General features: G+C 33.8%; 1 protein-coding gene across 8 annotated transcripts in view; it reads left to right on the forward strand.

Moving 5' to 3' along the window:
* The window catches only part of KCNMA1 (potassium calcium-activated channel subfamily M alpha 1), a 446,296-nt gene that overhangs the window by 116,319 nt on the left and 307,272 nt on the right, over window positions 1–22,705 (forward strand). For all 8 annotated transcript variants that reach the window (XM_090144990.1, XM_090144991.1, XM_090144985.1 and 5 more), the window contains exon 2: window positions 6,630–6,794. In XM_090144990.1, coding sequence (XP_090001116.1) covers window positions 6,630–6,794 — 165 coding nt within the window. The remainder of the gene's footprint in view (window positions 1–6,629; window positions 6,795–22,705) is intronic.

The following is a 22,705-nucleotide window of genomic DNA, read 5'->3' on the forward strand; positions in this document are numbered from 1 at the left end:
ATTTAGGTCATTTTTTTCTTAAGTCCTTTTTTTCTTGTGTTCAGGAAGTGCTTCCAAACTTTTGTTTTGCAGTGAGCGTAGTATCACAAAAATTAGTTATGTATGAGGACAATAAGTTTTTTTCTATTGCTTGTAAGAAATTATTGATTAATTATTGATACATCAAATATTCTAGCATCTGTGGCAGAAAGAAGTTATTGTTGGATTAAACAGTCAATGGGTTGTGAATTATTTGTTAGTGTTCATTTCATGATAATATCCTGTATCACTTATTTGCAATTTTGTTTTCTTTGATTTTGCTTCTGTTAGGGAGAAAACAAAATGGGAGGATGTAAAAAAAAAAAAAAAAAAAAAAAAAAAAAGTACACACCTTTTTTCCCTACTTTATGTTTTTCCATCAAGCAGCCAATCTCATTCTACAATTTTGATAACTCAGCCACTTCTGATATTATTTCATATATATTTTTACAAATTTAATATCTGTCATATTAAATGTTGGTAATCTGGCATGGCTACTCTGAAGTTCTTTATAAAATACACTTTCTGAACAATTGGTAGCAATATATTGCTTGAATCATGAAACAGATTGTTTAAACATAAATCCTCTGTCTTACATAGTAAGTATCTGACCTGCTTAATACATCTATTTCTATGATAATGATATGTTTCCTTTGATTTGAGCTTTGTCCCCATTAAAATGATATGCTTGTTTTGCCCTTTTCCTTGCTCCTTTATAATTGAATGGGGGCTTTAGAGAAGATTTTAATGTGATAGTTCAGTCTTACAGGAAATTAGTAAGGAATAGCCTGTTGAGTACAGAAAAGGAAAATAAATTTGTGGGTATCAGGTGGATGCTATTTTGAAAACTTGTTAAGTACTTTCAGTGAATACTTCTAGATCACTGACTTGTCTGGTTTGTTTGTTTATTGCAGACAGTAAATTGCTATGTAGATTTGTAGCAAATTTACTGTTTATTTCTATAAGCATGGTCTGATTATACAACCAGAAGTAACAAAGAGAAGCTCATAGATTTGTTTTTATGAGTAAATAGAAAGGAAACTGGTCAAAGAAACTTCTGAACCTGTTGTCAATGTTTGTATAGCTATGGCCATAAAACTTTGCTAATTTGTACTAAGCATCATAAGTTCTTAAAAACCACTCCGTTTGTCCATTTAAATGCATACAAGTTTGAAATGACTTTGTATCCTAGATTTTCAGTTGTAAAAATTGTGCTCTCCTTTCTTCAGTATCTTTCATTAATTTTTATTGTTTTAAAAACTGGTGTTAGAAGGCCATATAATGTTTAACTAGGAATTTTTGTAATTTCTTAAAAGTTTCAGATAATGTAGTTCTCTGCTGTATTTTATTATGAAGTGAGAACTATACTTAGGAACCCATAATTTGACATATTGTTACACTGTTTGTGGATCATGGCTGGAATGCTGCATCTTATTCAAGTAGTTTCCTTTGTCTCTCAGGTCAAGGTTTTAGCATTAATTCCTCTACCACAGCAATTTTTTGTCAGTCAAAACAATGAAAAGAAGATTTTAAACAAATAACGTATTGGAAATATGAAGGACGTGGAAAAAATATGTTAGGATTATTGAAAGTATGTGCTAATGCAACAAGGAAGCTTGTCACTGGAAAAAGAAAACGTTTGGCCCTGCGTCCTAGAGCTTTCACAGCAAGGGAGTTTTTGGTCAGAAAAGAAACTGAGGCTCTGGTTGTAACTAAGGACTGGAAAGGAAGTTCTGAAAAAATGAAGAAAATATAATAGTCAGAAAAATTTTGAAATCTTTTTAGGACTTAATTTTTCTTATCCTGCCAAATTTGCAAAACCCAGGTTACACGACCAGTGAATATTTTATGAGTTAAAAATGCTTGGCTATCTCATCAGTCATGTTTTCCACAGATCATTCTGTTGCCTTTTATTCAGTGAAAGGAATAATGTTTTTCTGTATATCAATTATTAATCCTTTTATACTAGCCAAGCCGTAGCTACAGTGTGATACCTGACGTCAATGCAACCTAGTATTGACTACAAACCTTACGTTCTAAGAAGTATTGTGGATAGGCCATTTTATAGAGAATACCTCTTACTTGATATTCCATTACTTTAGCCTTTGCTTTTTCATTCCTACAAGACTCACTGTTTCTGAAGAAATTTGTACATCACCTAACAGCTATTTGCTATTTATTTCTCACCTCCTTATCTGCTTTTTTTGTTGTTAATATTCTGTCATACTCCTTTGTTGGATAAACTGCAGTAGAACAGACAAACGGCTTCTTTCTGTCTTTATTTATTTATTTTGCACTGAATGAACTGGCATTTATTAACTACTTAGAATGAAAATTACAGATGGTAGCTATAACGGATTAAGAACATCTGTTGTGGTAAAGTATTCAGTTGATACCTCATGTTTTGACATGTGCGGTATGTTATACAGCTGCTGAGAACACAGCATAATATTTGGGCTTTTTAGACCCCTGTTTTAAGCTATCAACATGGCGAGATAATAATTACATGGCCTTAAATAGATTGTTTTTAAGTATCTGCTTAATTGACCATACTGCTTCAGTGTGTGTGATGCAGGCATGACTCAGTATTCCCATTACAGTGATACTTCATGAGTTTTATATCATAGTCATACTAGTTAAATTTTGGGTAATCAAGATTTTTTGTTTTATCACATTTTATCTCAGTTATTTTTACTCACATTACTTCCCTGTCTCCTATGTTTTCTAACATATTTTAAAAAATAATCAAATTTTTCTCTATACTAACACTTACTAACACAGCTTACCAGGCTCAGAGAGTTCTTACCATACTGCCTTCCTTCTTTAGGGTTCTGAGAAATGAGATAACTTAAGCATCAACTGAGAGTATTCATAATTTTTTCTTGTTTTATTTTATGTAGCTCTAAGTTGAAGGGAGTGTCTGTGTAATTCTGTTTTTGTTCAGATATTCTAGAGAGAGAGAGATAGGGAAGCAGCCAGGGACTAAATTTTTAGAAATGAAAAACTTTCATGAGTGTCTTTCTCTTTTTCAAGTCTGCTTTCTTAGGATAACTAAGTTTAGGCATCCCATTGCTTATGTAATCTAAACAAATAGTGTTGAAAATGTAAGACAAAACATTTAAGTTTCTGATCCAAGACTGTGGCAAACCACTACTAGAGCTGTGAGTCCTGCTGCCTGCATTCCTTTCCCCTCCTCATCATACATTGTGTTCTATTTTGTCACTAAATTCAGAAAAGATATATGATAAAATATACTTCTCACTTCATCTACCTGAATGTTCCTATCATCAAGTAATTAAAATAATGAGCTCTTTGTGAAACAATAGGTAAGCAGACTGCATGAAGATAGTATTGTCTTACTTGTAGCTACTGATCCTGTAAATAATTAAGCAATTACCATCACTGTCAGGTTATTGTTAAGCACCTTTTTTTCAGGTTGCAGTGTTGGTTAGTTAATGCTTTGGGGTGAAGAAATGGAGTAGGACAGAACTGTGCAGTTAATAGCAGGACTGATTTATACACACTGTAAATGAAAGTGGCCTTCAAATCTCCCTTAATGAGCTCTGCCAAATTGCATAATGATTTAGGAATAAACCTTCCTTAATATTTAATTGGCATTTAAGTAAGCCACGGAGATGAAAAATATGAAAACACTCCTACTAAATATGATTATTACATGACAATAATTTGCTTGAATATTAGTCATAGCTACAGTAATGGCAGGAGTTAGGCTTGATATGTAATTGAGCATGAGACTCTTCTCCAAAGGATACTTTGCAGTGAAAGACTGAGTATGTTAATTAAGAAACAATGGGTAGAGGAGATTTTAGAGGAGGCAAAGTAAGTAGTATAAGTACATAAATACATCTCCCCCAGTGCTACAGACTTCAGTATCTTTAGATAATTATATTTTGAATAGAATTTTCACATCTTATTGCTATGTTCAATTGGCAACCACAAGTCAATGTAACTGCAAAGAGCTCTAGAGAATAAGAACGTACTGAAAATGTTACCTTTCTCCTTTAACAAAGTAATTTATTTAGTTTTATAGAGTTTTAGGAAATATTATTTTTATGTTCTTATTAATTATTATGTCTTGTAAATTATTTGATACATTGACAAGAAGGTTGTGGGTACGAAACATGTAAGCAACAATAATATTTTCCAACCTTAATATTTTAAAGTTCACTGCCATAAAATGGATTTTTCTGTTCAGACATTTTTATTTAATTTCCTATGGTTATGTGACTTTCTAGAACAAAACCCTTAATTAGGGATATTTTTCAGCAAGGTGTGTGTGCCTGTGATTTCAAATAGGAATGTTAGGAGAAAAAAAAAACAAGAAAATCTGTAGTTTCATCCTTGTTCTGCCTCTGACTTAATGGGTGACTGATTTAGGCACCAAATTACTGTCTCAGTTTCTTATACAAGAAGAAGAGCTAATTACATGTCTCCTATTATGCATTAATACCCAGTATAAGTTTGTTCAGTGTATGCAAGTGTGTAGCCAATTGGGGCCCACATGCTTCACAGAAGAGGATTGTGAAGTAAAATCTGATGTGAAAAATTTACAGGCTAAAATACAAGCTTTAACAGTCACAAAAGGCAGATAAACTGGTGGGAAGAGAGAACTAAGTAGTGTGGAGCACATGTAATTTTAACAAATCCGTGGCAGTCTGACTGCTGCAGACTTGGGCTGGCAGCCAGAGCTGCCCCAGCCAGGACAGCAGGGAGCAGCCCCTGGTGCCCAGGTGCTGCTCTTGGGCCAGGCCAAGGTGTCAGCCCAGGATAGCGAAGGTTGGGATCAGCTCCAGTGATGGACAGCTATGAGGTGGCCAGGTTAATGGGCCCTGCTTGTTGGCTTGGTAGGGCTGTGGGGAACTGAAGACCTTCGTCTGTGATGCCATGGGTAGGGTGGGGAGGCCTCAGAGAAGGGGTCAGGACCTTGGATATTGACTAAATATAAATATTCTACTTCTACTTTATTTTTCTAATATTCTGTCTAAGCAATTGCACATTTCTTTAGGTTGTACTTCATAACTGAATAAAGCTGTGGTATGTTTTCTTCAGTGCTGAGTGCAAAACATTTCATTAATTGTATCCATATTTATCAAAGAATGAGATCCAGCTTTGCAAATACAGAGTAGCTTTTATCTTTTATCTGGTTATTTGCTTAGAAAGCACTAAATTACTCTTTTAACTGTGAGAAACTTGTTATAAACAATATGACCGTATCATGCTCATTGCTAGTAAGAAGACAGAGCCTATATTTCGATTAGGAGAGTACCAGGCAAGAATCTGGCTAGATAATTACGATGCAAAACTGAGATTCTACAAAAAGAACTATTGGTCCCCATATTACATGTTTAGCGCTGCTCCACTGCCTTTTGACAGATTCAGTGTAACTGCTTTATTAGTTCAGTACTGCTTTCAAGAAATGCCACTCTGCTTTTGACCATCTGTATCCTCAAGGTCATCTCACAGCTGCAAATTATGACCTCAATAATTGTAGTATTCCTACTACAGTAATAATCACTCAACCAATGTCAAACATCTTTGCTTTTATAACAGGAGTCCCCAACAGTGTTGATGACAATATTTTTGCTTCTTAGTTGCCTATAGGAGAACGATCTCTAAGCAAGATCTTTCAGTGTTTGTCTGTGCTGAGTTATTGAAGCACTAATGTATATCCATGTGCAGTTAAAGTGCTCAGTATTACCTTAGCATGGAATTTTGCTGCCTCCCCTATGCTTTTCTTGTTTAACTCGTCTAGTATTTAGGAAGTCATTAGTATTATGCTGTCACCAAAAGCATGCTCACGGCAGTCTGGTATTTGCATATGATCTGTTTTAAATGCTGTACAATCTAACTGGCTTTTGCTGTCATTTCCCTTGATTTTTGTGCAGCATCCATGACTGTAGCACATAGTAGGCAGTTAAATCCTTGCTGCAGCATTTGTGAGAGACTGATCTGAATTCCAATGCGTGTGACTCATCAGTCAGCTTAGTGCAGCTGAGGCTCCTCTTTAATTTCTAGCTATCTGTTCTATGAGAGCCACTCAGTGTGATGTATTACACACTTTCATTGAAACACTGGTTCGATGATAGCGTGGCAGCTCCCTGCAGATTCTCGGTGGTGTATTATTGTCTTGTTACATAATGCTTCTTAGTGAAGGCTTACCCAGATAATTAATTGTAATGATAGTAATTTAAAATTGTGTGTATTTCGTGTTCACATTTAGTATACACTGTTTTGAACTAATAGATCAAACAGTCCTTCAGTATATGTCTTAAATTCTTTTACGTGTAGCTCTGTAAATGCATACAAGAGTCTTGGTGATTATGTTGCATGTAAGGAAGTAACATAGAGCATATTTGATGCCAAATATATGCATTTAGAGTTCAATGTAATGAAGAATACTGTCTGTTAGTCCAGCACTTTACTGCTGATGAGGATACGTGGCTGAGGGGGGTGCTTAATTTCATGTAGCTGAAATCCAGCATGACTATTTTGTTCATAAATTTGCTCATAGCATTTCCTAGCAATAACTCTATGTTGACTTCAGTTGTCAAACTATTAAACATTATCAAATCCAAACACTTATTTTGCAGGAGGCCCAGAAGATCAATGGTGGTGGAGATACGCAGGCAGACGGGACCTGCAAACCAACAGATGAAAAAGAGGAGAATGTGGCAGCAGAAGTGGGATGGATGACCTCTGTGAAAGACTGGGCAGGAGTCATGATATCTGCCCAGACACTAACTGGCAGAGTACTTGTAAGTTTTCTGTAATTTTCTATTCTTGTATTTTAAAGAACATTTGCTATAAAACTGTGTCCCAGAATTAGTGGAGGACTTGTGGTTGATTTGTTGCAGCAGCACTGAGTCAAGACCAATTTTCTTAAAACTAAAATAGCAGACTAATTCCCACTGCAAAGATAAGCAGAGACAACAAGTAAGGAAGGTCTTTTCTGTCATAGCTTCAGAGTGATCTCCTGCCTCTACCTGTTTCAGTATTCTGACACCATGATTCTGAGTTCTGAAGACTAAGCTTAGTAAATTCACATTCATATTATATGATAGAACTATGGACTTATTTTGTCTGGCATTTTTCTTTAGGAAATTAGAGAAATTCCATTTTGTTAGCAAAAATGGAAGCCTACTCGGAAAATAAGTGTAAGGATATGTGTAGATTGTGGTCAGAACTGTAAACCTGAGACACATTTGAACTAGACATGCAGTGGGATTTGTGGTACTTCTAAAAGACAGAAGTGAATTCATGTTCTCCTGATCTCTTCTTCTATGAACTTAACAAATATTTTTATTATGAAGCAGGTATGTATCAAGTAGAGTCACAAATAGTGATGACGTGTAATTTAAAGTTCTGGTAAAAACCTAAAAGGTTTTCACTTTATTTGAATATAATTATTTTATAGCCTTGTCAAATCATACCTAATTAAAAGAGTTTTCTGTGGAATTCACAGGAGTGTAAGATGTCTCCTGTGTAATTTTTGTTGTTGATAAAAACCAAGTATTTACTAAACAGATAGCTGAAATGTTTCAAATCCCATTTAAAATTTGTGTAATCCCAGAGGTTCTTTAACTAGATTGGGTTAAAATGAAAACAGAAATTGTGTCCATGGCTACTTTTTTTAAGACATATTTTGCTGTGAGTCAAATCTTTTCTATTAAGTATTTATGTAGTGGTGGGAAGGAAAGTGTAAGACAGGAAATAAATTATTAATTCTAATCAAGTCCTTTGTACTGAAAAGTTTAGGTGGCTTAATGGCTATTGTCTTTTTTAGTTGGGCAATTACATTATTTTCATTATTTTTTCCTAACAAAGTACGTCTGCTGATTTGCTTATGTTAAATGAGGACTTTTATCAATAGATTGAAATTGTGTTCCAGTGCCACTTTTAGCATTATATATCTCTTCAGGGTCAAACTGACGTATTGATCATCTTATGAGAAGCTGCATATTGATCATTCATGTGTTTTTCTGACATCTTCATTATTAAAAATAACAAATCTTAAAGCCGAACTTCTTTTTGCAGTTCAAGTACTATGGTTAGATCATGCAAAACCAGTCTTTTGCTTCTGGCTATGCATTCAGAAACTAGTCAATATTTTAGTGAAGTATATGTGAGCACAAATACAAACCAACTGTTAAGGCCAAAACATAAAATATAAAACACATACTACTTTGTATTTTTATTTAAGATGATGGGAGAACTTGTTCAATTCCATTTGATTGTGCTTATTTCATTTTGGTTAACATCTTATACTTACAATTTACCACTGAATTTTAAAAGGTACGTGTTTATTTCCAGTTTTATTTGCAGTCAGCTGAGCAGTCATTGAACAGATTACTTCTGAGAGTATGTATCTAAATTCTTCTCACATGTGACAGCAGCTACTGTACACTTATCAATTCAGCTAAGCAGCTGTGAAACAAGTGGCAGACTATGGGACCTACTAGTTAATTTTGGTTAGTTGAGAAAATGAGTGATATTTATTTTAATACACCGGTTTCAGGATGTGAGTTGATAGGATTTAAGTTTTGGAAGACCATTTTCAAAATGAACATTAACTGTTCACTTAAAATTTACATTATGGTTATATTTGCTGAAGATTAACAGCTTTAGTGAATGTTTGTGCTAAAGAGAGTTTTCTCATTATTTGTAGATATACCATATTGTTAAGTCAAGTTAATATATTTATCAAATGTTGTTTGAAAAGGCTATTACTTATGAATTTCTTCTAGCTTAACACAATCTGTTCCTACTGGCTATTATATTTCTGAATCAATCGTGGATTATTTTTTTCCCTTGGAGAATGAGCTAGTGGCTTTGCAGTACTATGGAATCAAAATTGTATGAGACATCTATTAAGAAATTATAGAATGTTTTTACACTATGAGATTTTAAAGTCAATCTTTACACATTTGTTACTGTTTTAGGAACTTAAACTCTATGTTTGACGTTTCAAAAACATTTTGTACATGAAGGAATATTTACAGCACTCAGGTTCATCTGAAGGGTGGGTTTTGGAAGTATCATATAGATTGGAAAAGATCACCAAGATCAGCTAGTCCAGCTGTCAACACATCATCACCATGCTCACTAAACCATCTCCCTCAGTGCCACATCTACACGTTTATTGAATGACTCCAAAGACAGTGATTTCACTACTTTCTTGGCAGCCTGTTCCAATATTTGAGCAATTTAAAGCCATTGTCTCTCACTGCTAGTTATGTGGGAGTGTTTAAACAGACTTCCATGTCAGACACCATTGTGTCAGACTGCTCCTTTGCTGCCATCTGTCTCACAGCAACAAAATTTAACAGAATATTGGTGGGAAGGTTCAGCCTCTACTGCCATACCACCAACATCTATCTCTGATGTCTTGGGCCAACAAAATAAAATAGGAGGCATTGCTTTTGGAGTAGCCTATGTAAATAAGAATTTTGTATACTTATAAAAAATGTGTCCATATTTAATTTCATAAGCAAATCATGTAAGAACACTGTAATTGAACTTATGTAGTGCTGTTTGTAGGCGATGGCATAAATCTAAGTTAGATAAAAGTAAAAATTCAGGGAGATTCTGATTTACTTTGAAGTACTACAGTATAATGTGGTAGATGATGGAAGTATCAGATAAAAATTCCTGAGGTAGGCTTCTCAAATAAGAATCAGAAACATTCATAATTAATCTGAACAATCAGGAAATTAGAGGTGTTTTTGCTTCCTGAAATTAGTTTTTTTTTTTAATCATTCAAGTAAGAAGAAAAAGACTTCCTTAATTAAGCAATTTAAAGTGCATGATATACAGGGGAAAGCTGTAAGTATACTGTTGAAGTTACTACAGATTAATCTAGGACACAGTTGAGGGCTTTCCTTTAAACCAAGAAATAAAATCATTGGTGTAATTGTGAGATATAAATGACAGAGCAAATTGCTATTTTCTTGCATTTAAACACATGACATGTAAATGCATAGCAGAGAAAGGAGCTTTATGTATCTGTCTAATGCTGAGTGCCATGTGGTGGTTTATCACGCTGCCTGGACTCACAGTAACAGAAACAGGCAAATTTGTGTTAAACTGGAATGCTTCAAGTTTTGCTTTTTTTGTTGCTATGTAATAAAGATGTCTTAAATTGGCTGCCTTGTTAGAAAAAAAAAGGAGAATAAAAGCCTTCAGAGGAAAAATAAAGGGTGAAGCATGGGCAAATAGTGGCAGTAGTATAATAATGAAGTTATTTTGTCAGAAGACTGTCTAGGTTGCTTTCTTAATGTTCTTAATTCTTAATAACTACTGTAACTACCTATAGAAGAGGAAGAGCTCACGTGAAGGTACTTTCTTGACTTGAATTAAAAAGTTTCCCAATGTGCATTCAAAATGAAACAGGAAGTTTTTATAAGACAAATTGATTGGACCAAATAGTTGTTGCTGAATTCTGTACATCAATCATAAAAGACCAGGAGTCATTTTATTTTTTATTTTATTTATTTATTCATTTATGTTCTGACCTGGCTGCCTTGTGTGCTTGTGTGTTCATAGGATGAAAAGTGCAAATCTTGCTAATATTTTGGTAAGATAGATTTGAGATGAGTAATAAAATTTGTAATGGGCTTTGCTTGGCAGAGGGTCTCATTTGGTACGGTTTAAACATCCGATTTTCTTAGAAATCAGTGTCAAAACTTTAGAATGTGATTAAAAGTCTGAATCAAAGCCCACCAGGTCAACAGAGAATGCACTATGCTTTTACTAAAATAAAAATAAATAAATAAATAAATAAAAAATCTAGATTCCTGAGTGAACTTCTGAAGAACTGTTAGAAATGTTATAAAGCCTCACTGCTTATTCAGTGGAACAGTGGTGTATTTCTGTGACTACGAAAATTTTAAACAGGTTTTGAAATTTCCTTATAACTATCATGTTTTAATATGTTTCTGAAATACAAGTAAATTTACAGCATTCTTGCTCAAGAAAGCATTATTAAACATCAGTTATTTTTCCTTCAAGAAGCATGTTTTGTCTTTAAATGCGTCATAAAGAGGATCTTTATAGAAAAAAAGATAAATAAGAGTATCCTAATCAGAGTGGGGGGGGGGGAAGCATGCATGAAGCAATGGAGTGAAAAATACATTATTTTTCTTAAATGTTTATATCAGAAGACTGGTTTGAGAGCTGTTTTTTGAGGGGAGGAAAAAAAAACAAACAAAAAAAGCAAGAGTAATTGTAGTAGACTTTCCTGGAAAAAAGTTTAAGTATGCAAAGTACTGTTTGGTTCTTTTTTTGGATGTTTTTACAGCCTGCTTCACTCTTTCTACTTCTTTTTTTTTTTTTCTGAAGAAGATTCTTTTTTTATTTTCTGCTTTAGATAAAAAAAAAACCAAAAAAACTACCTCTTGCAGAAAGTTACAGTTGCCTAGCAGCCAAAGTCAAATTTAACAGCATAGAATTTATTTGGTGTTTCTCTGTGTTTCCAAAGGCAGTTTCCAAAGACAGTATCGAGTATTATACTAGATTTGCAGAGCAGGAAGAGAAGTATTAGTTGGTATGTGACATCACAGAATTTGAAGTTCAACATACTTTCTCCATGGCAAAGAAAGTTTTTTTTATAAATTCTGGTCTTTTTCTTTCCAGCATGGGATCCTATCATTCATGAGTCCTCTTGCAACTGAACTTTTTGTGGAATTAACAGATTTATTTATTTATTTACTTATTTTGCTGGGCATCTGTAATGTTCTTATGATGTACTTGTATTCTTGGATAATAGGATTTGCTTTGCAATCTACTGATCAAGTCATGACAATTTTCCTTAGCTAAGAAAAGCTGAAGAAAGTTTAGAGCAAACTTTGCATAATTAGGCAAAAATATATAGAAAATAATTTTCATTTTCAAGGGAAATGCCACATTTCCCTCCTTTTTGTTTTTTACTTTTTATTTATTTTTTATTTTTACAAAGTACAGGCAAGGAAGCATTTTTGGCATAGGCAGGAGCCATGGGATGCCCCATGTTCTCACTGTTTTTTTCATTTGTTCATTGAACCAAGATCCGTATCAAGTCTCACTTTAATAAACTAATAAAATCATTTACAAAACCTAAAACAGAATTAGTTTTTCTTTGCATGTAGTTAAAATTTTTCAAAATGTTCAATAAAGATTTTTTACAAGGTTTACTGTCATCCTTTTTGAGGAGAGAGAACATTATTCTTTTTTCTGCTTGGTACTGTATCTATTTCCAGTTTGTAGTGTAAAACTGAGATTCAGGACTCTTGAATGTTTCAGGGGTGTGATAATAAGTGATCGGATTACATTTACCATTACTTTCCCTTTCTATGTGTCTCTGAGCATGCCAGAAAAATAAATAGATGTTAATATATATACAGCTATCTCTTAAGACCAATGACTGTATTTTATGTAAAGTAAAAACTAAAGGATATAATAATTACTTTAATGTGTGGAAATCAGTAGCGCTTCCATACCCATGGTAGCAAGTAGGTGGCAGATGAATTTCAGTGTGTGTAAATATACGGCAACGAATCAAGGAAAAAAATTCCCAAACCCCTAAAGAATGTAGACTTAGCAGGTTAGGAAGCTTTTATGAAGACTGGATACAAAACTATTGAGAATGTATCTATCTGTATTTTAGTGCAGTTGCCCAGATCTATTACTTGCAAATTTATACCACTTCTCTTATGCTCTTTAGGGATAGTTTGGATTTTGCATCTCACTATTGAGAAGTGAGTTTATCTTTTTGTTTAGTTATTTTTAATGTTTGTTAGCTCTTGGTGGCACATAAATCCAAGAGATGGCTTCTAGATTAGTTTAATCTCCTATGACAGTGATTCCTAGGTTTTCAAAGGAGGAGGTACAGTGCTTCTCCATTTGAGTTCATACTGAATGATAATGGAATAGAGTAGAAAATGTTGAGTAAGTCTTGCAGGTTTCCTTGGTAACTGCAGGTTGCTTAACTACCATTTATGCATTTTCTTGTTTTCTGAATATTTATTTATTATTGACAATACCTAGGATTGTTTTGTTGGGTTTCTACTTCAAACTGATGGATGTGCCCACAGTCCTGTGGGACTGAAAATTCTATTAGCATACATGTTTCTTTAGAGTTGGACTTCTCAAATTTGCAGTGTTAACTACAGCACTTATGGTTATCAGTACACCTTTAGATGACCACCACATTGTCTTTATTAGAAACTGTCATAATTTAAAAAAAAAAAAAAAAAAAAGGAGAGAGAAATTGGAAAAAGTGTAATGGTTGCAAATGTAGTGGTTAAACTAAATTAATTAAAACAATATGCAAATTTCTAGTATGGAACAATGTCTACAAGTTACTTTATTATTAGCTCTGACACTGTGATAAGAGTTGAAATGTGTCTAATTCCTTCCTCCATGAGCTTTTTTCAGCGTTAATCTATGCCATTCTTGATCTCTTTTTCTGTCTTCCATGGAGTATGTGGATAAATAAACATAAATAGTATTTTCTTCTCATTTTACTGATTTTAAGTAGTGCTATGTGAAGGTGGATTGGATGAGCATCAGGTAAATGCACATGTTAGAACCAAATCAAGAATAGCATATGCTTTTTGTTTATAACAAAATGATTTAAAGTGTACTGAGAACTGGACCTAAAACCATTCATTTGAATTCCTAGTTCAGAAAATGAAAAATGTAGAAACAGAAATTTAAGTGTATACATCAGATACGATTCAAAAATAAATATCTTAAAATGACTATTTGTGGTGTTCCTGTCACTTTATAACTTCTAATATGGGAGTTACCTACTGTAAAGATAACTTTGGAAACTTTGTGCTGTACTGAAGATTATTCTGTGCCTTCTAGATAGATGGCCTTGATTACAGCGACAGTTACAATACTATTATCAAGCGTAAGACTTCTTCCACAGTAGGAATAAGTAAACTCTACTGACGCTTTTGAAATTTACTGCCTTTTTTTTCTCCTAAATTAGGGTACCTGAGGGATTTTATCATTACAGTGAGGAATAGCAAACACAGTTGCAAATCATGTTGTATCAAGTATTCAATATTATTCAAAGAGAAATATTGATAGGAATTATTTTGAGAAAAAGTCAAGAATGAGGTTAGCATTTGGACTCTTAGAGCATGGCTTAGGGCTTAAAACTGGCTTAGGTAAGCTACTGCTGAAGAGGATATGTTCTGTTATGCAAGTCTTTATTGTTGAAAAGTATTGGTAATACTTTATTAATGTCAAACACAGGTTAGGAAAATTCCTTGCTAATTCTTTCTTGAGGACAGTTAAGAGGAAAGTAAAACTGGTGTAGAGTAAATTTTGCTTCTACGTATAGGACATTTAAAATAGTTGGATATTGGACAAAAAGATATGGACACATTGCAAGTGAAGCATATTCGTAAAACTCTCGAGAGACACTGTGATCTCTGATGCAAAGAGCTGCTGTAATGATGCAGCTAATAATACTGTTTAATATATTTCTTCATACATTTAGCATACTTACTAAAATTGTGCTTGTAATCAAAAATAAAACACTGATGAGATAATGAATGGTTTTGAATATGTTTCTGCTTAAGTTGTTGTGCAGCTTCACCACTAGTGTGTTGTTCTGAGGTGTGGAATCAACTGCTTAACTCTGGATATTAAAATAATCTGCATTTCAGTGTTTAGCACAAAATAGTATTTTATGTCCATACAGAGCACAGAATATCAAAGTTAGTCTCCTTTTATGTCTTACATATTCAGTATGTTCTTTGTAACTGTTGTTTGATAGTTACAATTCCCAAGAATTGTTTTCTATGTATTCTAATTGACTTCAGAAGTTCTACATGACTTCTTAAACGTGCATTACTTGGGCACAGGAGAATCCTCTCTGGTGTAATTAATGTTTAGTTCCAGTTCCAAATGCTGCAGAAAGACAACTTGACAACTTACCACTAAAGCTGCTGGAAGTCCCACTTTTCCTGTGAAGTCTAGTGTCTCTCCTGCTGCTGGAGGAATAGTATGCCAATCGATGGGATGAGTTAAAGTGCTGGATACTGGCATATAGATCTTGCTGACTTAATGTTAAACTGAATATGTGGAATGCTTGTCTGAGGTATTGCTAAGACAATTTTTATTTTATTTTATTTTATTTTATTTTTATTTTTTTACTAGTTCTCCTTATTTATAAGGTTTGGAAAGCTTGATTCAGTCTGAAGTATTAAACAGAAAACTTGTCTGTCTGTGAAGGGAGCAGAAAATCTAATGGTAGAAACTAGGTCAAAAGTGGTGAATTCTTAGCAACAAATATGAGAATATTAACCATTTGTTATGTGTACTTCAACTAGAATCTGAAAAATCTCAGAATTTAAAGAAGTCTGGAGTAAAATTCCCTGTATTTAAGGGAGAAACACGTATCTGTGCTCTGTCTGGTTCTGCTCCATTCTTCCATGTCAGAGAATCTTCATGCCATAGATATTTCCCTTTGTCTCAGGATGAAGATGAAAAAAAATGTTTAAATAGGGAAGGTGGGAGAAATTGAGAGTGTTATTATTTTCTCAAAAAAGGCAAGAACTTCTCAGAAGACTGGAGTAGTCCTGCTGCTTCTTTCTGTCTTGAGAAGATTGCTTCTCTTTCTCTACAAAGTTTTCTTCTGTTCAGCCTAGCTATCTGGGGTGATAAGGTAACGTCTGCAATGTAAATCCATGTCTTGTAGTGGGGGAGGAAGACAGTAGTTAGAGAATCACTGACTGTGATCATGGGCTGGGGTTTTCAAAACTAAATGAAGCAGAGTAAGTATAGAGTAGAAAAGGAAACATATTTGGATTCTCTGTCTCTTTGTGGAGCTTAACATTTTGATTTAAAACGTGGTGTGATTATTAGTGATTAAAATGCTGATGCCACATAAGGAATCAAAATGCAATATGGAACCTGATCTTGCTCTTCATACACTTATTCTTCACTGCATACAAACTGTGTCATCTAGTGCTGTCAGATGCCCACAGTCCTCTCACTGAAAAACATGCAACTCCTACGTACTGTTAAGAAAACAATTTATGCCTCTTAGGCTAAAATCTTGCAAAAATTTCCTCTGTAGAGATGAGTAGATTTAGTTAGCCATCTGATTGTTGTGATACACAAAATGTGATACTGTCATGAGCCTTCTGAAAAGTCAACCATTATATTTATTTGCATAACATACATTCTGAAGATACTAAACATACCTCGAGAAAAGAATAGCCATGTATCTTGGTAACAAGAAATGATATGTTGTGTACATAACGGTGTCAATGAAAAATGTTTGCAACATCTTTGTGAGCTGTTCAGTTTTATAATTTGTTCTTTTTAAACCTGCTCCTTCTGAAGAAAAAATAGGAGAAAATGAAGTCTGACCACATTAGGTTTGGCTGCCTTGTTTTTTAAATTTTAAATCTGTCCAAACCAGAGCCGTTAAGGTAAAGCCTTATCTGGAGAATTTTGAAGTGGAAGAATCTCTTAAGCTTCCCTTTGGAAAGTATCTTCTACTCAGGCTTTCTATCTGACAAATATTTCATGCATAGTGCAAAAACAAAATTGCATTAATTTAAGAAATTGCTGGAGTCTATAAATGAAAAATATGTTAAAGGAAAATGATATTTGAGTTTGCTTGTGAGTTTAATTTTACAGCTGAATCCTTACTCCATGAGAGAAAGGAAAAGAATAGTCAGGGAAGGGAGCTGGCATTTAACTTTAGACTGCTCTTTTTCATTGAAATTTACTAACAAAGAGTGACTAAGGCAGCTAATGTATGCATATTTTGAATTGTCATTAGAATGGCTGGACAGTGCTGCATGTTACCATTTAGCTGTATGCTACAATTTTGCAACCATGCATATGTAAACAGAACCTGGTACAATCAGGGTTTTTTTGTTTGTTTGTTTGTTTTGTTTTGTTTTGTTTAGCTAAATAAATCAGATATTTTTACTTGAAGCAATAGAAACAAAAAGAACTGAATTGTCATATTCTCTAGATTCTCAAATGTACAGGTTTACAGGTTAGGTATGGAAACTCATCCCAGGTACAGAAAAGTGCATTCAGCAGGACCTTTCTTGAATATAGCATCAATTTGCTATTTGCTCTTTTTCCCTTTTTCATTTTTTTTTTCCTTCATAAATTAAATCTTTTTTCCTTATCTCTAAAAGGGCCTGAGCAAATTGATGTTTATGCTTAAAAATTTGTTTCCTTGAATATGACAAAGGTGCAGTCTGTCATGAAGTCTTAAAATTTTTAAAGGATTGTTAAATATTATGAAAAGAGAGCTGCAAATCCAGTCTTTAAATTGAAGGTTGTTTGAAAATAGTACCTTGTGAGATTTCTGTTTCATGAAGTATAGCATAGCTGCTTAACAAGCTAATCTTCACTCCTTCTGAAGTACGTAAGAATTGGAAATTCTTGTTTTACAAAACAGTAACATAAATCAGCCTGTTAAATTGTTGGCATGTTGCACTAACAGAAATATGTCTGAAAATTCTATAGATACTTTTCTATCAAACACTAGAAAATTATTTCCCTCTGGATTACTTTTAAGATTGACCTTGTTTTTTCTCACATTAAACATTGCAAAGCTGTTTTGATGAGTTGATCAGAAACATCAGTATAAGGTTTTTCACTCTGCTAGAGTATGTTTGCAGGTCCAAAATATTTTTCTGGCCTGTATGGTTGCATCTGTGTAATATAAATTTCTGTCCTGTTCTTATAAATTTCTGTATCTTTCTATATATAGATAGATACTTATTATATCTCCATGTCTGAATTATATATATATATATATCTCCATGTATGAATTATTTTTATTTCCATATTTGCCAATTGAAGACGGCATATTCATGTATCAATGTATTATTCCATTGTACAGGCTCTTTTTCCTGGTGTTTTTGTTCTGCATTTCTGCTTTTTATCTTTTCTGGTCCTGATAGGTGCAGATAGATAAACAATCTGAATTTTTCCTTGCCATTCAGTCCATTAGACTCATTATGTATTCGCTTCTGGAAAGAGCCTTGGGCATCAACACTAGTTGCTCATGGTCTCTTTAGAACTGATGGCTCTTGACATGAAAGACCTATTATTTTAATGATGCAGCTCTATTGCAAATCCAGAACATCAATTTTGCTTCTACAAATGAAAAATGTGCTATGTGAGATCTTTTCTTAACAGAATATATCTTGTAGTAAAAATAACAAAACAAAAACAAGCAAAACAAGAAAAAGCAGAGTCTGTCTTTATAGTTTTTCTAAAACTTCAATTTATATTGCTAGAGAGAATTAATCATGAGTTGATTCACTGATATGAAGTTATAGAAATAAGTAGAAGCTGAAGTTTGAAAAATTTTGATTTGCCACAAAGTAAGCATTGGATTGAAACAGTCTTCTGCTTTAGCTTATCAGGTGTAGTAAATAATACTGACATGAAATGTTTCCACTTATAAGGGAATCTTCAGCATTCTAATATTTGGGGGGATGATTGAAAAAGCCTGGAAAATTAATCCTATTAATCCCACTTCTATAATTAGTATGCTAATCATTAACAACTTTACTACCTTCTATTTAGGTCTCATTTACAGGCACATGATTAAAAGCTTTGGAATCCTCTTTCCCACTGTGCTGTAGAAAAGGTTGAATATTTCATCAGCATTGACTTCACATAGATATTGGTACTGAGATTGTTGTTGAAAGATTTTTGTTTAATTATTTAGGTGTTTATATAATTTTAAAAATATGTACTATAAATATACTTTGAAAATATAATGTAGTTTCTGAAGCATCTTCACTGCAAATTAATCATCACAGTTTGATATGATTTACGAAGTTAGAATACCAAAACTAGCAACCTTTCTTAAACAGATAGTATCTCACTGAACTATTTTGAGTATCCACTTGTAAAGAAATGTGTCAATTAAAACATTAGATATAGATGTGTATAAAAAGATCAGATAGTTTTTGTCTTTGGTTACTGCCTGTATGGGAACTGCTGAATCGGCCTGAACCTCTGATTGACCACCTGAGGCGAGCAATGAGTCAGCCACGGGAGCACAGGTGAAGGCAATTCACCTGTGCTGCTGGAAGGGGTGGAGCCTGGCTCCACCTCTCCTAGACCCATTTAAGAGCTGACTACCAGTAAGAAAGGATCTCTTCTGGAGATCTCTCCTCTGGAGTTTTGTAGCGAGCCCAAGACGCAGGTAAGCTTTCTATTTATTCTTTTTGCTATTATAATCTGCTTTGCTAAACTCTCTTGTTTATTTCATAATTATAATATCTTTTTATTAATTGGCTATACACTGCCAATGTGCTCAGATTACCCCAAGGATAAACCCTTGTGACTTTCATAAACATGAACTAACATCTTGCTATGAAAATGATTCTAAAAGTCATTTAAAAGTTAACTGGGTGATTGGTCGTTAAATGATTTAAATTTTTTTTGCGTTTTTGTTTCATCGGTATTAAACTTTTTATATACTTCAGGATGGTTATTTCCTTTGTGATCCTGTAGTTGTCAAGAAAGTCCTTTTATTTTATCAGTAACACAGAAAGAAGAAACTTTTGAAGACATTGCTGATATACACCTTCTGATTTCTTTAACCTACAAAATTTTGAGACTATTGATTTGTTAAAATGAACTGTTTTCAACACTTTTCATAGTGTAATGTAATGCAGTGGAATCCATTCACACTATCTTGTTTGCCTAGAAATAAATTTAAGGGAAAGTGTAATGTAATCACTTCTGTGTGTTTTTAAAATTTTTATTCAGTGATCTCTTTGAAGCAATTAATCATCATTAATATTGCTGTTTCCAGATTTCAACGTTTCCAAGCTTTCTTTATAGACAATGACAGCCAGAATTGTGTGAGGACTGAATATGTAATTGCCTTTAAAATACAGTGCAGAGAGATTTTGGATAGGCTTTTGTCAAGGCATGTGTTTACTCTGGATGTTATTATATTTCTCTAGACTTTTATATTTTTGTTATCTTAGCATTTTGATGAGTTCATTTAGTGCTTAAGAAAGGCTAGCCTTCTATTCTTCCAGATCTTACAATCTGGTACAAATTTAAGCATAGTAATATGAACTGCTAGCTGTATCTAAGGACAGCAAAAAGTTACACTGAAGTTGCAGTTCCTTTACAAGATTTGTAACTGCTGTGCTTCTGTGTTTACTGGGAAGTAGAAACGTACAATATGTATAACTTGAGAAGCTGTAATGTTTTGCTATCCTCTCTCACTTTAAATAAAGTGAAAATAATTTAAAAAATTATTTCTCTTATAGAATCATATAATGGGTTAGGTTAGAAGGGACCTTAAAGATGATTTAATTCCAATCCCCTGCCATGGCAGGCAGAAGATTCTTTACTTTTATGGCTGCGGAAAGACATGCACATCTCTTTTTTACGAAAGTACCAAATTTCCTATTACTTCCTTCCTGTGGATGGTATAATGTTCTTCAGTTTTCCTAATGATGCATAATTATATTTGAAGAAAAATGTAATTCATAATTATATTGAAGGTTTAGACATTAAGTGACACTAGGTGCTTCCTGACAGTGTATTATGAGCCTTGGACATTGGGTTAGTTTCAGCTTTAGAAATATATAAAAATAGAGGTGATATCATTTAACGCTGTGTATGAATGAATATTGAACAACCAAAAAATTGTCCAAAACATAAGTTTCACATGGGAAACTTTGATTATACATGAATGTGTGTGGTTAGTATTTAAACCTCTTTACTTCTGTACTAGGAGCAAAATATTATTGACGGTTTATTTCCTTTATTTAGATAAGACCTCCTATGGTCACAGCAGAGGGGGACGATCCCTTCCCTCGTCCTTCCTGCTAGTTGCCCCTCTTGATACAGTCCAGGATCTGCTGGCCTACTTGGTTGCAAGAGCAATCTGCTGCCTCACGTTAAGCTTTATTCCTGGCAGAACTGCTGAATTCTTTTCTGCATGGCTGCTCTCAAGCAATTTTCTCCCGGTCTGTATGTATGTCTGGGATTCCTCCAGTCTAAATGCAGCACTTTACTTGGCCTTGTTGAGTCTCATTAGGTTCAAGTAGGCCTACTTTTCAGGCTTGTCCAGGTTCCTTTAGATGGCATCTCTTCCTCTTATATTATACTATTTAACATTTTATTGGTGATGAATCTTTTCCTTGTGGCCTTGTCCTCTTGCATTATGGTAACTAAGTTGGAGTTAGGTCTCTTGACAGAATTTTCTGGTACAAGTAAGGTGTGCATTGTTTTCACCTTACTGTAGTTTCTACTAAATTTTAAGTCATGTATATACCTGAAGGTTAAAATTTCAGAGCCCAGTTTGTGCTGGCAAAAATATGTCATGCCGTGGGGTGTAACAGTAATATAGGAATTAAAGGGCCCAGGAGAGGAAATGACTTATTTTGCATGTGTTCTCTTCAGTCTTTTTTACTAGACAAGGTACAAATGATTCCTCCTTTTCTGCAATACAAAGAACTACCACTTTTTAAAATAAGACATTACTTTGCCTAATATGTGTTTATATCTATATATCTATAAGGACACACACACACACACATATATATACCTTTGACCTATATTTGGGTACTTATAGTATAAGAAGACAGTTACAATATTGACATTGATTCATAGTCAGGAATATAGTTTCAATGTAGTTGAATATATATTTCTCATACAGTATTTTTTAACTTTAAACCATGTAACTATATCACCCTACCCTCAGTACCAGTTCACTGTTTCATTTTAAACTCTCTGCATAGAAAAGAGTGGTTGGGGTATGTCTGTTATAGTAAGAACCTAAAGTACTGTTGAAACACAGCCAAGTATTATAATAAGAACTGTTATAATACGTGTCTTTAATGCTAGGAAGAAAAAAAGAAATCCTAAACCACATAAATTTAACCAACAGAAATTTTCACACATGTTGTTTCAATTACATTTCCCTACTTCTTAGTATTAAAAAAAACCAAACAGTATGATACCTTGTGAAAATGCTTAAAAATAGGTTAGAAGAAAAAAAAAAAACAAACTAAAGAACTGTGAAGACAAATCATTTTCAAAGAGAAACTTTTCTTTTCTAGCTTCTGGGTGGAATTTGGAAAAGCCTTTTCCTTTTTAAAGGTAAACCAGACTTTCACAGAAATAGTGGGTCCTGCCCACTTTACAAGAAATTCAGTGAAAAGTGTATATGAATGTGCATATCATAAATGTAAAACTAGTAATGGGATATTCCTTTAAAGTAAGATGAATAGACTTTAGAGTTAGTAAAAGTTGCCTGCCACAACCCTCTAGGGAATTTTCTGGGCTCAAGGTCAGATGCTATTTAATAGAAATCAAGTCTTGTCAAAACTCCGCTTGTCAGGCTTTCCCCTTGGCGTGACCAGATATGCACATACATTTCATATCAAATGTTAATAGCAGTTATTTGTTGAGCAAAAAATTTGGTTGAAGCAGCTTCTTATTTTGGAGACATTCCTATTTTTTATATGGTTGTCTATAACAATTTTATGTTTTCAAGGTATCCATTCAGATTTGGAGTACCATAGCATTCTCTGACTTGCAGACTTTGTGTAGACTGACTTGCAGAGTTTGTGTAACTGACTGTATTACTTGCAAGATAGGTAACTGATGCCGGAAACTTCATTAAAAATTATTGAACTTACTGATGAGGTCT

The sequence above is a fragment of the Phasianus colchicus genome, chromosome 8 (assembly GCF_987193195.1).
Source record: "Phasianus colchicus chromosome 8, bPhaCol1.hap1.1, whole genome shotgun sequence".
Lineage (NCBI taxonomy): Eukaryota > Metazoa > Chordata > Aves > Galliformes > Phasianidae > Phasianus > Phasianus colchicus.